This window comes from Urocitellus parryii, chromosome 9 (assembly GCF_045843805.1).
Source record: "Urocitellus parryii isolate mUroPar1 chromosome 9, mUroPar1.hap1, whole genome shotgun sequence".
NCBI lineage: Eukaryota > Metazoa > Chordata > Mammalia > Rodentia > Sciuridae > Urocitellus > Urocitellus parryii.
This window is the reverse complement of record NC_135539.1, coordinates 143,727,994-143,744,796: the sequence shown is the minus strand read 5'-3', so window position 1 is coordinate 143,744,796 and position 16,803 is coordinate 143,727,994. Positions and strand designations below refer to the sequence as shown.

At 53.8% G+C, this 16,803-nt stretch overlaps 1 protein-coding gene across 2 annotated transcripts; it reads right to left on the bottom strand.

Annotated features, from left to right (window-relative positions):
* Positions 1–1,907: 1,907 nt before the first annotated feature.
* On the bottom strand, positions 1,908–9,571 carry Creg1 (cellular repressor of E1A stimulated genes 1). Of its 2 annotated transcripts, XM_026380173.2 has the most exons (4): positions 9,217–9,571; positions 5,459–5,578; positions 4,320–4,504; positions 1,908–2,168 (listed from the first exon to the last, which is right to left on the bottom strand). In XM_026380173.2, exons 1-4 carry the CDS (start codon positions 9,565–9,567, stop codon positions 2,165–2,167), a joined length of 660 nt encoding a protein of 219 aa, XP_026235958.2. In that variant the 5' UTR covers positions 9,568–9,571; the 3' UTR covers positions 1,908–2,164. The 2 variants fall into 2 exon arrangements, with proteins under 2 accessions (XP_026235958.2, XP_026235959.2); XM_026380174.2 differs by lacking the exon at positions 1,908–2,168 and having other exon boundaries at positions 4,316–4,504.
* Positions 9,572–16,803: the final 7,232 nt, after the last annotated feature.

The window sequence follows — 16,803 nt, the reverse complement described above, 5'->3', positions numbered from 1 at the left end:
GGTTTGGTAAGGACAAGTGGCCTTGGCCAGCAGAGCAGATGGATGGCCAAGGCAAAACCTGCCAAACCAGCCATTTGGGCTCTGAAGCTTCGGGTGCCTCAGCGCTCCCCCTCCCCGCTACCAGCTGTGGGGGCTGGAACCCAGGGCCTCTTGCATGCTGCACAGATGCTTCACCACGGAGCTACACCCCAGCCTTTTGTTTTTGAGACAGGGTCTCGCTAAGTTGCCCGGCTGGCCTTGAACCTGTGAGCCTCCTGCCTCAGCCTCCTGCGTTACTGGGAATACAGGTGCCCCACCACGCCTGGCCCCTTCTACTTGAACCTGCTCTTGATCAGGATCTGCCTTGCTCCTGGGGCCAGGGCTGTGTCCCTCAGGGCCGCAGGAGGGTGCAGGCTGGGAAGCCTGATGAGGCCGACAGCACAGGGGATCTGCCAGCGGCAGCATGGCCCTTGCCCTCTGCCCTTACTCCAGGGTCACCATCAAGGCCATCCACCTCTAACCCAGCCCAGGGCGTCCTTCTCAGAGGCCGGATTGGCTGCCCACACAAGAAACCCGCATCAGGGTAAAAAGTGGTCTATGGTGCCCTCTCGTGGCCAACAGAGGTAACAGCAGCACGCCTGCACCGGGACTTAGAGGGCCGCCCAGGGCACCTGCCGTGGCACCTGGCCAGCTTTACTCTGTATGATGGAACTGACCTGAGCACGGGTCCGTGTTCACAGGGTGCCAACTACTGAAGACAAAGCTCACAGAGCAGGCAAAGGGCAACCTGACGGAGCCCTCGACCTGGACTCCAGCCTCATGGGTACCAAGCACCTGTGGCGAAGCCCGAGGCTGGCCGTGCCCAGCCCAGGACAGTGAGTCCTCGCCAGTGGGGAGTGGGGTTTGGGCACTGCTCGGGCCGACTCAGAGTGAGCTCAGATAAAAGTGCAAAAGGGTCCCAACAGCGGACTAGGGAACTGCGTGGTAAACACCGCGCTGAAGAACGCAGTCCAAGACGCTTTATTAAACCGCGCTCTAGTTACCGATGCTTTGAAAAGGACTATTTTATTGAGCTTGATACAAATCAGTTTTTTGAACAGAAGCTGTTTGCTGGATTTCAGTTCATTTTCTAGTTTTCAAACACGATGAATCATATTCTTTTCTGTTTGCCACTTTGGGATACAGCAGCCTGCTGAATCCTGACACCTCTTTAAGAGAATCTCAAACTAAGTGGTGGCTTCTCTCCTGAAAGGTGACTTTCAATGCCGTCTCTTCCCTCAGGTGGCCTGACCTGGGAAGGCAGCTTCAGGAGCTATCCAGACGTGTAGATGACCCAGGTAGGCTTAGGTGGCTGCCGAGGGGGACATCCAGGGCTGTGGCGAGTGGCTGAGCAGGGGACTAACCCTGGCCCGAACTGGTTCAGGCCCAAGTCTGCTCTACTCAAAGAAGAATGGCGGAGATACACAAACTCCCTTCCTTCTTTACAATCGTATTTTAGGGCAACACTGAACATGTGTGCTTTAAATGGAAGAGGCTGATTATCAAGTGTCTCTTTAGGAAGAATTCAGGAAGTTTCTATGAACTACCTCTGTTCTAGGTAAGGGTCATTTTAAAATGTAAGAAGTTTACAATGTTCCTCATAAGAAACAGTTCTGCTCTCTGTTGGGTCAACAACACCCGGGACCGTCAGGTGGCACGAGCAGGGAGCTGCGACTGGGCTCACGCTTTGGCAGGATCATGTGGCCACTTTAACAGGGGCAGCCCCTCTGCACCAGGCACCAGCAGCCAGGAGATAGCTGGGGCGAGGGCACGTGCCCAGCACAGCGGCCACCAGGAATAAAGGACTCATGCCAGTACCTGCAAATGCCAATGGCCATCTGACCTGCACTTGGTCTTCCTCGGGGAGCACCACTGCAAAGCACTTGGAATCCATGAAACTAATTTTCTTTAATTATGTGAAAGAATTTCTCCTTTAAAATTGCTTCAAAATATGAAAAAAAAAATTCAGGCAACTACAACTTCCAAGAAATAGAGTTTAGGTCCCACACAAGCAAGCAAAGAAGCCAACAGCAGGTAGAAAACGGGCGGGTATTCCAGGGGGCTTCCAGAGGGACGCCAGGCCCACGGGTATGCAGGAGGCAGGCCCAGAAACCTCACACGTGCCGGGCAGCTGGCGTGTTCCGCTTCACCTGGAAAAGGGGGAGAGAGGAAGAATCATCTCATAACCTGGGTCGGCGAATCTTAGAAGTCAGTTCATTCTATCAGAGAAACCTGTGACCTGGAAGTGTAAGATTCTGAGTCAGTCTCACCACTCAGTGGGTGGACACAGCGATACACAGGCCAGGTGCCGTGGCAGCTCATCTAGGAGCAACTCCTGAAGGTTTAGGAACAGGAAGGTCAGGGTCACGCCAGGACGATCAGCCAGTGCCTGAAGACACCGAGCCCAGTGGGAGGTGACCCTGCGCCACCTTCCTGCTGCACCATGTCCACCGCCATCAGGAAATCCATCTCCAGGAAAAGGAGACCAGACCGTTCACCTGTGACCTTCTGTCTTTGCATCAGAGGTGACAAACACTGAGCTGCGTGGACTTCCGTGACAGGAGGCGGGCTTGTCCTCATAAGAACTGGGTGCCAGCAAACACCTCACCAGGCTTTCACCCTCCTGCTCAGTGCGCGGATTTGCTGGAGGACAGTGGCCCCAGGGCTCCGTGAGGCAGACCACCTCCAGTCGGGCCCGATCGGGGACACTTGTGTGGAGGCTCTCTGGAGACTCCGTCCCAGCCAAACATGTCGGATGCCCGGGGCTTTGCGGCCTTCAGACAGACAGTATCTTCCAAAGTAGATTTGGGCAAGCCAAGCAGGTGGCTGCTGGTCTGGAGGTGGCTCCCCAGGAGGCTGCAGGCCCTGGTCCACCCAGGCAATAGTGTACACTCCTCCAGGGGTGGCCACTCCCAGACCCTGAAATGCACGTGTACTAGTCAGGGGTCCCCGACTGGCCACCCAGGGCGGCGGCCAGGCAGCACCCACTCCCAGAGTGCTGGAGCTCAGTCTCGGGGAGGCGCCCTGCTCTTGTCTTTGGTCCTCCTCTCAGGACAAGGAGAAGCTGTTCCGTCTTATCTCTGAGCTGCAGGGAAGTGCACACTGGTTGGCATTAGAGGGGGAACCTCAGAAGTGTCTGTTGACCTCACTTATTCAGTGTGGAGACTTCCAGGAAAAAAATTTAATTTTGTTATGAAACCAAGCTCTGCCCTTGGACACGTTACCCAAAGATGCCTGCCTTCCCAGAGTGTTCCTTGACCCCCCAAGAGCGCCTGCGTGCTCACTGTTGTCCTCCTTGTAAACTGCTCCCTGTCACGATACTGTAAGTGCCACCTCTCTATTCCTACCAAGCCCAGGAGAGGACCCTGCAGCCCAGGAGAGGACCTGGCCTCTGGCCCTTCTGCACACAGCCACAGGCAGCCCCTCCTGGTGGGGGAACCAGCCTCCCTCAGGCACCCACGGCACTGCAGGCTGACGGAGAGGGACGGGGTGCTGGCTCAGTCCAGAGCACAGAGTCTCACAGGAAAATGCCACCAGGGGTTATGACAGGGCTCTGTCCAGGGGCCCAACAAGCACAGCCTTAAATGAGGTCCCCACCTGAGGGCCAGGCCTGCAGATGCAGTTCAGGGGTCTGTGAACTTGGAAGGAAAACTGCTTCTCATTTTCATTAATCTCTAAATGGAACTTATCATTTCCTCCAGGATGGATTTAGGCCATGACCACAGCGGTGACGGTGCATCTGTGACTGTCCTCACAGAAACACAGGAGTCACAGGTACTTTCAAACCACGTGACATTGCTAAGTTGTCTTAAAATGTTGTCTTCAGTCCTTCAGTAAAGTTACAGACTCATTACTAGATCTTAGATTATTGAATGATTCAAAAGCTTCATTACAACTGGGCACAGGGGCACACCTGTAATCCCAGCAGCTCAGGAGGCTGAGGCAGGAGGATTGCAAGTTCAAAGCCAGCCTCAGCAAGTTAGCAAGGCCCTAAGAAACTTAGTGAGACCCTGTCTCTAAATAAAATATAAAAAAGGGCTGGGGGTGTGGCTCAGTGGTTGAGTGCCCCGAGTTCAATCCCTGGTACAGGAAAAAAAAAGCTTGCGTTTACAAACATCTATAAGTATGTTTCAGTACAGTTGTGTGGCTGGCTTTGTAATCCTAACGTTTGTGCATTTAAAGGAATTGTTCTGAGAAGGGGTCACAGGCTTTCCGACCTGCTGAGGGGTCTGCACATGAGGAGGCTGAGACCTCCGTGAGGGCTGCGGCCCTGGGAAGGAGAAAGGGGTGCAAACACTTACTGAAGTGTGACGTTATAATACTCTTCAGGTGTCACTATTTTGGGTCCACCGAAGTAGTCGAGGACCCAGATGTTGGTTATATTCAACTTAGCAAAGAACCAGTTGTGGCTGGAAGGCCAGGTCTGCATCTCCGGGTGTCGGACGAACAGCGAGCGCTTGGCGAAGTCCACTTCTTTGTCGTTCACCTAAAGGACAGAAGTGAGAGGAGGTTCTTGTGTCTGGGACGCCGTGTCCTCACTGCTGGGGGCGGGGATCTAGCATCCTACCAACCCCGAGAGTCTGTTCAGCCACAAATCCTGACCGCACAGGGAGCGTGAAGAATGCACAGGAACCCGCCTGGAGATGACGGGGCAGGGACATGGCGCGAGCCAGCGCTCACTGCTCCATAAACTTCCAGCCACCGCAGTGACTGGCACAAGGTACTGAAATAAGATGTTCCAGGAGCCAGAGCAGAGCCACCTGAGCCCGCTCATCCTGTAACACTGTGTGTGACACACGCAGGTGCGCGTACTCGAAGGCTCAGATCCTTCAGCAGCAGGCTGGAAGCCAACGTCCTGCCCCCAAGGACACCCAGGACAGAGCCGCGCCCACGGACAGCTTCCAAGCACAGATCAAACTCGCCTGATACTCGGGACTGACGAGGTCGACCAACAACCCACTGGCACTGGACACCTGGTCCTGGACACCTGGCCTGACTGATCCCTTCGCCTGGCACCCTCCCAACTGTCCAAACGCACTTCTGGCCTCTTGCCAGGGACGCTGCTCTGGTTGGCCTACGTAACGTGCTCTCTGCCCAAGCCAGGTGGACCGGCGGCAGGGGCCAGACAAGGAGGCCTGGTACAGCGCAAAGCCAGGGAGAGGGCCCAGTGCCGCGGGCAGGGCTGCTTGGCCAGGGCTGCTTTCTCTAGGGCCTTTATGGTCACATCTGTTTGCCTTCAGAAAACAGTTCACCCTCCTCACGGTCTCGTGGACACCTGTGGAACGTGACGGATGAAGCTTTCCGTTTCCACGGGATCACGTCCCACGCTCTCCCTGCGCATCTCAGCCACAGAACGACCGCTTTTGCCCTTGGAAGACTCTTCTCTCACTGTTGGTGGATGTCACTCTCTGAGCCACCTGGGGTGCGGGCGATGGCTCACCTTGGTCACAGCTCCTGACAGTATAATGTGAGCACAGAGGGGGCTCTGGGGATCGAAGCCATTCTTCCTGCAGAAGTCAGTTTGTGCCAGAGACATGGTCAGCGTCGCCTGTGGATTCTCCTGCAGAGACAAAATGGAGACCCTCTCGTGAGAAATGCAGTTCCTGAAGAAGCAGTGAATTTCACAAGTGGCACACGTAATGTCCCCAGGACTGGATCAGTGGGTCATTCTTCCATGAAAGGACAACTTGTAAAACACCACCTTCCTCTCGGGGAGACACACACTTGGACAGCAACCAATCCTGACCTCTGAAAAGGGGGGCCCATATTTAAAATTAGTGACTCCATAGAACTATTTTGATATACTTTTTTCTTGGACTTGGAATCCGTCCATATTCATCAGAGAAATTATAACTGCAGCCCCACCCAAATTCAGGGCAGATGACAGCCCTGGCTGAAATGTCTAAAGGGTTACACTCTAAAGTGAACTGAGCATAAAAACACCCCAGTTGCTCAACCAGCTAATTGCCTAATGTAAGCAAGAAAGTCGCTGAGTCACGCTGCTGAGTCACGCTGCTGGGTATCTCGTGGGGCACAACAGAACCGGCACATGACTTCAGGCTGGGAAGCTGCCCCTCCTGTTCCAGCAACAGCAGGGTTCCCAGACTCAAGAGGCAAGCAAAGTCCCTGCTCCTTACACTCCCAACACCAGCCTCCCACGGGCAGGTGACTCAAACCCACAGGGCACACGGCATTCCAGAGCTCAGGAGTGGGCTGTATTCTGTAGGCCAGCTTGTCCACAAGCTGATCCCAGGGAACTCCTGGCAGCAACAGGCCATGGGCGCTGGTCAGGGCTCTGGGCACAGGCCACGCTGTGATCAGGTGAATCTGGTGGGCAGGGTGGACGGGGCAGATGACCCCAGAGCTAGCTGTTCAGGGCTTCAGGCAGAAGGAGATAGCGGTGGGATGGGGGGAAAGGGCAAGGATGGACACAGAGGAAGCAAAAGGAAAACTGGAGGGACTTTGGCACCAACGGATTTGGGGGGGGGGCAGTGAAATCCCCAATGCATCCACTGAGAAAATACTGATTCCATTAACAGAAATGCAGGACTGGGGAGCCGGATTCCAGAGGAAGAGAACTGGCTCTAAACATACAGGATTTCTGGTGGTATCATCTAGTGAAGTAAAAATGAACGGCAAGTATTAGAAATGGGGAACTCTGGAGAGGTCAGAAACACACAAATTTGGAAGTGAATCTTAGTAAGAGGAAGTGAAGTCAAGAGAATCCAAGGACCATGAGAATAGAGGGGTAAGAAATGGACTTTGGGAGGTACTTATTTTTAGGGAATCAAAGAAAAAAACCCAGGAGTGCTCAGAAACTAGAAGGTCATATTACAAGAGGAGAATGTCAGGAAGACAGGCCAGTAGTCTTGAGGTCTTGGTGCAGAGAATCAACCCCAGATCTCATTTCCAACTCGGGTCCTGCAACCCAACTTGGTACCATTACCCCTAACACCAGCAGCACATTCCTATGATCATTTATTATCCGAAACGGCCACAAAGAAAAAGACCACAGGAGCGTCCTGGTGGTGAGTACAGCTGAACCACACCACCTGTCTCTGAGTCCCAAGGGACAGGCAATTTACACAAGAGACGTGGCCCCAGACCTGGGTCTTCTTGTTCCTCCCGAACAACTTCACTCACTCCATGAAGAGAAGCCCATCCTGGTGGTCAGGAGGGAAGACAGGGCAGAAACAAACTAGCTCACTGATGGAAGCCATAGGACAAATTCTGACATAGCCACATCTTTTCCCTGCTCTCACAGAAACCTGAAATCCTGGGTAGGTTTCTCAACATTGTTTTCCTACAAATACCTGGGCTGGAGTCCCACCTGATGGCCCTTAGCTGGTTAGTCCTTGGAGTCTGTCTCCTCCCCTCTGTCGTGGGGATGATGCTACACGCCCTGGCCAGCTCACCAATGTAAACACAACCACGTCCAGCTGTGGGGCTCAACCTCCCCCTTCCCATTAGAATATCAGCAGGGATCTGGGAGTGGGGGCGTATTATTTTAGAATAAAGTGCATTTTTAAGTCTCCCCAAGTCACTATGATTGGCAGCCAAACTGAGCCTCACTAGTGGAGTGACACAGTCTGTCTTGAAGGAGTGGAGTGGGCTGGGAGTGAGCAGTGGTGAACTGGGTGTGTGTGCTCAGCTGAAGCAGCAGCTACTTCTGGTTTTGCTCAGAAAACGGAGGCCCCCGCGGTCACTAGAGCTTCCAACTTTCCAAAGAAGTCAGCAATTTAAACTTTCAAGTAAAACCTGAATTTAAAAAGACTGGTAACTAATCAAAACTTAATTTAGAACAAAACAGAACTCTGGGTGTGCTGAAGAAAATTGGTCTGTGGCCATATTCAGTTCATGGGTGCCAGTCTGAAGCCTTGGGTCCATCTGCCTTCACACGACAGGCCACAGACTGTCAACCCATCTAAGCCACAAGTTCTGCATTTGCAAAATGGGGATAATCAGACCTACTTCGAAGAGTTACTAGAGGGGACAAGGAAAAGGAATGGACAGGAAGGTCAGCTTGGTGCATGGCAGGCACCTGATTAAACATGTTCCCTTCACCTCTCCCTGTGTGATGGCAAAACCAGCCCTGGTCATGAAATGACATTACAAAACGTTACAGTAAGAAACCAATGCCTGGGGAAAGGGTCAGTTCCCTCCCCTCTCGCAGCCTTTCTCCAAGAAGCCTAGCTAACCATGGTCCCTACCTTTTGGGTTGTAAAAAACTGCCCTAAGAGGGGCTGGGGTTGTGGCTCAGTGATAGAGTCCTTGCCTAGCATGTGTGAGGCACTGGGTTGGATCCTCAGCACCACATAAATATAGATCAATAAAAGAAAGGTATTGTGCCCTCTACAACTAAAAGTATTTAAAAACAAAACAAAAACCCTGTCCTAAGAGTCTGACTACCCCCTCTTGATAGGTAAACATCCCTAGGCCAGGCTTTCAAGGCTGGAGATTTAACAGTTTCTTCTTATCTGTTTCTGTAAGCATGCTTTATGTTAGAACCCCTTCAACCACATAGATTAAGATTTTTTTTTTTTAAGAGAAAAAAAGCTCCAATGGCAGGATAGGTCTAAGATGATGCCACATAACCTACAAATGTTGTGAGAAACTGTGGATCAGGGCTCGGAATTTGGAGCTTGTATTCTTCTGGGCCCACCCGTGTAACATAAAGGTGGATAATATACTTTTCCAGTTAACCTGAAATCTGAGATCTTTGTCAAAAGGGCCAAATCAGGCTCCCTTCCTGGGTTTGGTGGCTCTGAGCCTACCCACGGGGCAGCAGAGGTCCGCCACAGCTCTAGGCTCTGCGCGGCTCTAGAAGGTGGGAAAAGGGTGAGGCCACTGTGCGCACTGGAGGCCAAAGCTTGCCACGATCACTGTGCATGTGCGCGACCTGGTGCGCTGGCTTCCTACAGCGGCAGGGAAAGCCTGACTTCAGGAGGAGGACCCTGATGCCATCTGCAAAATGCTCATCGACCTAAAGAACTCTGCATCCTTAGGACCTTGAAGTCGGAGCTCAGTTAATGGAGACGCCAAGCGGACTCCTGAAACTCAGGGGTGCGCCGTCCTCCGGGTCCCGGCAAAGAATCCCCCCATGGCTTCGCCCGAGCGCCGGCTCCCAGGATGCCGCCATCCCGCCGGGCCCCCGGGGGCAGGAGAGGCGGGGCCGCTCCCGGCCGCCCGCCCGCTCACCTGCAGGTTGCTGGCGGAGAGCTGCAGCGGGCTCAGGTACAAGTAGGGCACGCCGCTGCCCGCGCCCGGGGGCCCGTCGCTGAGCGAGAGCACGTCTGCGAAGGGCCGGCCGCGCACCGCCTCCAGCGTGGACACGGTGGCCAGCGCGCCCCAGTCGCAGACGTGCGTCACGAAGCGGGCCACGCGCGCCGCGTCCTCGCGGGGCGGCAGCGGCGGCAGCCGCGTGGCCGCGTCCCAGTCGCCGTGGTCCCGGCCGCCGCGGCCCCGCGCGGGCGACACCAGCAGCGCCAGCAGCGCGGCCAGCACGGAGGCCAGCAGGGCGCGCGCGGAGCCGCGGGCACGTCGGGTCATGGCGCCGTCCGCTGCGGGTCCGCGGCCTCGGCCCGCCGCCCGGGTGGCCTTGGCATGGCCCCGCCCCGCAGCGGGCCGCCCCCGGGGGCCAATGGGAGCGAGGCAGGCCGAGGGCGGGAGGCGGGGTGACCGACCGCCGCTCCGCCCCCCGGCCCCGCCCCGGCCCCGCCCCTCCGTCCGCGGGACCGCCCCCTCCGGGCCCCGCCCCTCCCTGCCGGGCCCCGCCCCTCCCTGCCGGGCCCCGCCCCTCCCTGCCGGGCCCCGCCCCTCCCTGCCGGGCCCCGCCCCTCCCTGCCGGGCCCCGCCCCCCGCCCGCGGGACCGCCCCCTCCCTGCCGGGCCCCGCCCCTCCGCCCGCGGGACCGCCCCCTCCCTGCCGGGCCCCGCCCCTCCGCCCGCGGGACCGCCCCTCCCTGCCGGGCCCCGCCCCTCCGCCCGCGGGACCGCGGCGTGTCCACCGGGAACCCGAGTCTCCAGGTCGGAAAGCAGCCCTGCCGGGTTCCACGCCGAACCAAGGGGTGTCCCCTCGGGATGTCCGCCGCGCGGAGTTCACCTCGGACACGGAGTCCGGAGGAGGCCAGCGGAGAAGACGGACTTCCCCCCGGGCACACCCACCTTCCCTTCATGACCTCGCTGTGGACACCGGCCCGAGAGGAAGGGCTGCGTCCTCGGCGTTGCTCTCTCTGTTCGCTCCCGTCGGCTCCGAAGAGCGGCCGGGCGCCCAGCGGGAAAGGCCGAACCCCACGGTTCAAGACCGTCCGAACTCCTGGCCCAGGAGTGGCCACACGAGGAAGTTGTCGCCCTCGGTGCCCGACGCAGGATTTGAACTCGCCGACTTGGGACCTGTTAGGTCATCTGGCTGGGGGTCCGCGGGTTCAGGACCCTGGCCCTCGAGGACCCTCCCCGCCCCCGCGAAGGGCATCTCCTTTTGCTGCCTCTCGGGGGCGCTCTTCCAGGGCGCCCTCCTCCTTCTGTTAGGCCTGGAGTTGGCCACATTCCGTATAAGTTGAGCCTGGGTCGCATCTGCTCAGAGAGTTCATCTTTTTGGCTGGGCCTCAAGTCCTCTATTGTTATAAGCTGGTGTGGGATTGCGGGTGCCCGTTGGCATCTCTCGAATCTGGCCCTGCTGGAAACCTGGCCTCTGAGGGGAGGCGTCTAAGAGGTCCGTCCACGCAGCTGCTGAGCCAGTCGTGTGAACGAGTGTGGGACGGGGCGGGAACCAAAGTCCCGCCTCTTCTTAAATGCGGCCTCATTGTGTGCAGCCAATTTAGGGTGCTCCACAGAACTGGTGTGTCTGGAACAAGATCCTCTACTGTGAACAGGAGTCTCCGGTTAGGAAAGCCACACATGCTGGTTTCCACACTGAACCCAGGGGCATGAACAGCCCGCACCCCACCCACCCACCCACCCCGACGCCTGGGTCTGCTTGGTAACAATGGCATTTGGAAGAATGATTGCAGGTATACAGAATAACAAGAGGCCTTGTTACAGCTGTGGGACAAAGCAGGTGTCCAGCGCTGGTCTCCTGCATGGGGACATGAGAGTGAGGTCTGCAGACCCTCGGCTTTAAGCACCCCTCCTCAGTGTGTGCCTTGCTCTTGCTGTTCACCAGGCCCAAATTTTCTGCCTTGGCTGCTGGCATGGTTACCTCTCTCCCATTCGGCTCTCCACCCAGGTGTCTGTCTACGGAGGTCCTCTTGGACCCCTCTTTCCAGGTGGCCTTGTTTCTCTCCATCACCAGCCCTGCCTATGGCTTTCAGAGTCTTGCCCAAAGCCTTTAATGGCTCTGTTTATTTAGTTAGCTACGTGTTAATTGTCTTCACTGATGGAATGGAAACACCAGGAGCAGGAATGTGGTCTGTCTCCTCCAACACCAAATCCCCAGGCACACAGTGGGCACTCAGATACTTGGGGAATGGCCACCTGACTCGATGAACAATAGCTAATGGAATAATTGGCACACAGAGCTGTACACAATCAACAAGAAGCCAGGCGGACTGAGTGACAGCTGGGTGCGTTAGCTCTTCACGAGCAAGCCCTCCTTGTTGGAGTACCGGGAAAACCTGAGCCAAGGGAGGCTGAGTCCTCATTCCTGCTCTGTCACTGGGTATCTGTCTGAAGAGCCCCCACGCACCCCACCCACCATGGGGTCCAAGCCAAGCCAGGAACCTGCCTAGATCCTGAGTTAAGCCGCACACCAGCCAACAGTGTAGAAGGGAAGCTGAACTTCCCTCAGAAGAGGTTGTGATTCACGGACCCAGCAGTCAGGAGATGTGCATGTGAAGATGGCCAGAGAACAGGTCATCGTTAGCTTCCCTGGCACCAGCTGAGCCTGGCATGAGGAAGTTCAGGAGTAGGACAGTTTGGAGCTTTTAATATCAGAGGGGCTCCGTTCCCACCGACCCACTGTGGAATATCTCCTGATGTCGGGGTTCTCCTCTTGAGAACCCCCTCTAACTGCAAGCTCTCTTTCCCACAGTTTTCCCCTTGTTTATTTGTCTAGGTCACTTCTACCCACTGTACCTCCATCTAGGCCAGGAACAGTGGCTTTGTCCCCTCCCTGTCACAGTGCCAAGTACAGTGCCAGGCTTCTGTAAGGTGCCCACTGCCTGTTGTTGGCAGAATGAATTGCATCAACAGTTACACCACTGCCAGGGGTTCTCAGTTCTGCAGTCGCTCAGGCTTTGGTCTTTGAAGAACAGGCCGCTTTGTGCCTTGCCCTGTGGGTGCTTCAAATAGCAGCCAGTGAGGCAGGAAGACAGCTGGCTCTGGAACCAGCCCCTCGGGTCACGCTGAGCCTCAATTTCCTGAGCACTAAAAGGGGGTGAATAATAGCTCCTCCCTCATCGGAGGTTCCTGGGGATTGAGACAAAGAATTTAAAATACTCAACACAGTGCAGGGAATATAGGCAGTTTGGCAACTTTAGCTAAGCTTTGTGTTATGTTTTGTAGTTATTAGTTTTTGTCCACTATTCTGCTCCCACTTTTTTTTTTTGAGAGGGGGGAAGGGAGTATTGGGAGCTGAACTCAGGGGCACTCTACCACTGAGCCACATCCCCGGCCCTATTTTTCATTTTATTTAGAGACAGGGTCTCACTGAGTTGCTTAGCATCTCACTTTTTGCTGAGGCTGGCTTTGAACTCACAATCCTCCTGTCTCAGCCTCCCAAGCCACTGGGATGACAGGCCTGCACCACCAGGCCCAGCCCGGCCACTCTGTTACCACTTTCTACTTGATCAATGCATAGACTGCTTCACCTCATCTTTCTCTTTCTCCAGTACTGGGGAGTAATTTAAAAAGCACACACGAAAATTTCATTTTGTTGCATGTGGATTTCCAGTTTTCCCAGCATTATTTGTTGAAGAAACTATTCTCTAATGTATACTTTTGGTGCCTTTGTCTAATATAACTGTAGTTATGTAGAAAAAAAAAGCACACACGAAAGATCTATCCATCTTGCCTGCCAGGTGCCAAAATTTCCACTACTTGTGCATTCAAACTATGCATTTAACAAATTTGCATCAAGTGTCATCCAAGCCCTGGGCACCACAATAGACATTATCCCTACCCTTAAAGTTTCCTCCTAATGAATTCACAGATAAACCAGCAGGTGGAGTGTTGTTGAGTGAGATCAGCTCCATGTGAAGACTGTTCAAGGGCCGAGGAAGAGGAGGAGCCTCAGCCCACCGAGGGAAGGCCTCACAGCAGGGTAATTCTTGAGTAGAAGCCTGAGGAATAAATAGAAGACTGACAGCGAATGGTGAGGTAGGAGAGCGCAGGAGGCAGGGCTCACACAGAGGAAACAGGGCTGAGGCCAGCCCCTGTGGAGTGCTTGGAATAGAGACCTCGGGTGGAAGAGAATTGTGCAGGACCAGTGCAGGAGGTGGTCTGGGCAGGGGAGGTGTACCATGTCACGCAGGAGGGATTTTGACTTGGGGAAACCATTAAAAATTCTTACACAAGGAAAAACCATACTACAGAGTAGACTCTTAAAAGGAAGTACAAATATTGGAAATGTTGAGAAAAAAACCTGGCTTATATACTTGTGATATGACTAGGAAACTCAAGTGAATTAAGTAGAAACTACTAGAACTAAATAGGAACTGCATGAGGTGGCTGGACACAAGATAAATATAAAAACCAAAAGCTTTCCCACATGCTAGCAAAGCTATTAAAAAACTTAGTGAGGAGCTGGGGTTGTGGCTCAGTGGTAGAGAGCTGGCCTAGCATGTGTGAGGCACTGAGTTCAATCCTCAGCACCACATAAAAATAAAATAAAATATATTGTGTCCACCTTAAAAAAAACAGTAAAAAAGATAATGGAACAAAACAGGAACATTAAAAGAAATGCCTTGTTTTTGGATAAGAAGATGCAATGTTATAAAGCCTTCTGTTCTCCCCAACTTAGTCTAGTAAGTCAGTGAACCTACAACCCTGATCCTAATGTTCATATTTGTGTATTGATTGATTGATTGACTTAGTGCCGGGGATCAGTCCCTGGGCCTCAAGAGTGCTAGGCAAGTGTTCTAACCCTGAGCTACATCTCTAACTTACTGTAGTGTTTTTAAAAATTAGCTCATTCTAAAATTCATCTGTAATTGTGATTGCATGAGGATAGCCAAGAAGTTTTTGTAAAATGAAGCAAATAGTAAGGAACAACTTGCCCTAAGAATATAAAATGCATTATACTATTTTTAAAAATATTTTTCTAGTTGTCAATGAACCTTTAATTTATTTGTTTATATGTGGTGCTGAGAATCAAACCCAGTGTCTCACACATGCTAGGCAAGCACTCTACCATTGAGCCACAACCCCAGCCCCTCAAATGTACTATACTCTTACCAAGAAAAGTGTAAATAATATAAATTAAAGCTTTAAAATATATTTTAGCAAATATAAAGGTATTTATGGGACTTGGTTGATATTGCTAACTTATATTAAGAAACAACATATGTCATATGCAAAAGTCCATAGGTTAGAAATACTAGAAATGACATTGTGGAAACAATTGTTGGAACAGACAGCTCATTACAGAAGCAGGCATGGATACAGAGGTTGGCAGAGTACTTTTTAAGAATCAACGCCCAGGGCTGGGGATGTGGCTCAAGCGGTAGCGCGCTCGCCTGGCATGCGTGCGGCCCGGGTTCGATCCTCAGCACCACATACAAACAAAGATGTTGTGTCTGCAGAGAACTAAAATAAATAAATATTAAAAAAAAAAAAAAAAAAGAATCAACGCCCAGAGAGAAGCCACCCTGCGGTGCAGGTCTGACCAGCCCTTGCCTGTAGGAGTTCCAGGGTGCATACAGCCATCAGAGATGTCAACATGTTGATCATTCAAGAGAGGGAGTTAAAATCACAGCAAGCTGAGACCACATACCCACCAGAATAGCTGTAATCAAAAAGACCGACAGTACCAAGGTGGCCGAGAATGTAGATCAGTGGTGACATTCATGTGCTGATGGTGGAAAGGTGAACTGCTTCAGCCACTTAGGAAACTGGCTGGCTGCATCCACTGATGTACGACCCAGAGGTTCCACTTCTCAGTATATACACAGTGACACCCTTGTACACACTGACCAAGAGACGTGTACAAGACTGTTCATAACAGCATTATTTGGAATAGTCCCACCAACAGCAGAACGGAACATGGAGTATGATATATTCGTGCATGTGCTCAATTCATGGAATATTACAGCAAAGAACGTTACCACAGGAAGCGACAGCGGTGAACCCCCTAAATGTGGTGTTGAACACGGGAAGCTGGACATAAAAAAAAAAATGTCGTGAAATTCTGCTTTCATAAAATTCAAAAGTAGACAAGCCATTCCCAGGTGACAGCCATGAAGTAGCAGTCCATTGTGGGTAATTGTGGAGGGTGGCCCCAGGGCTGTTGGCCATGCTTATTTCTTGAGCTGACAGTGCTCATTCATGTTCGTTCCCCTCCTCAAACAGCCTTGGGCCTGCACTTGATCCGTGTTCTTTCCTGTGTGTATGTTTGTGTTTCTCCCTAATAAAGTGTCCCCAGGCTTAGTGACTTAAAACCACAAGCATGTCGTATTTCCCCATTTCTTTGGGTGGGGAATCCAGGTGTAGATCAGCTAAATGGTCGACGCAGGTGTCTCATGACACCTCAGTCAGGCTGCTGGCTGGGGCTGCAGTCATCCCAGCACTGGGCTGGCGTCTCCTGGAGACTTTTGTGATTGCAGAATGACAACCCATCACTCGAGGAGAGGGACAATCACAGGCCTGAGGCCAGGGGCTTGGAAAGTGGGACTGGAGCTGAACACACTCCGGCGTTCAGAGAGGGGGGCCTGTGGGGCAGAGGAGCACCCACAGCCCACATCTGTCCCCCAGCCCACATCTGTCCCCCAGCCCAGCTCCCTAAGCTCCCGGGCTCCGGTGTTGGTGGACGTATGGGGGGAAGGAGCGTCTCAAACCTCAACCACCTCAGCTGAAAGCACACACCTTGACAAGATGTCTGACCACCATGGAGGCTGGGTTCACCTGTGAGATGCTCCTGGCCATGGGAGGGCCTGGAGGGGAACGGGAGGGCCCACCATCCTGGTGGGGTTGGGGGGTTAGCAGTGTTCCTGGCCATCCAGCTTTCTGGTCTCCCAGGAAAGCAGACGCTGTCTCTGCAGCTTTCCGTGGACCAAGGAGTCAGTAGGTGGCCGATGGAGTCAGCAGGTGGCTGATTAAGCCACAGGCCTCACTGAACAGTGCCTGGCTCTGTCCACCTCTGTCTTCGTGAAACCTGGAGTGCCATCTGAGATCTCATTGCCCACCTCCCTCTTTGTGTCCTCCCCCCCAGTAAGAAGCCCCAGGGCCCCCCTCGGTGTGGTGGTCCTGTTGGCATGGCCTGGTGTGCCTTGGTCACTGAACTACTGGGAACCAGAGCCCTCGTGACAGGCTGCACCCCGGGGCTCTGTGTGGAGCTGCTGATGCTCAGGGTGGTGGCTGGAACAGGGGGCCTAGTGCCAGGTGCAGGCCTGGCTGGAACCTGCCTCTGGTCCAGGGTGGGGAGGCCTCCTGGGGCTGTGCTAGGTGGTGTCAGTCTGCACACTCGCATGGCCTCCACGGCATGCACCGTGCCCAGCACAGTCCCTGCATGAGCTCTTATTTAATGTCGGCACCGGCCCCAGGGCACAGAACCACGGTCCTCCAGCTCGGCTGCTCGGCTCCTCATCTCCACATCCAAGGGCTCTGAAGGTGGGCAGTTCTTGTAAGTCCCCAG

Coding starts and splice junctions, on each gene's coding strand:
- Creg1 (XM_026380173.2), bottom strand. CDS start 9,567: ATGACCCGACGTGCCCGCGGCTCCGCGCGCGCCCTGCTGGCCTCCGTG. Junction 5,579..9,216: donor TCTCCGCCAGCAACCTGCAG/GTGAGCGGGCGG, acceptor TTGTCTCTGCAG/GAGAATCCACAGGCGACGCT. Junction 4,505..5,458: donor TGTCAGGAGCTGTGACCAAG/GTGAGCCATCGC, acceptor TCTGTCCTTTAG/GTGAACGACAAAGAAGTGGA.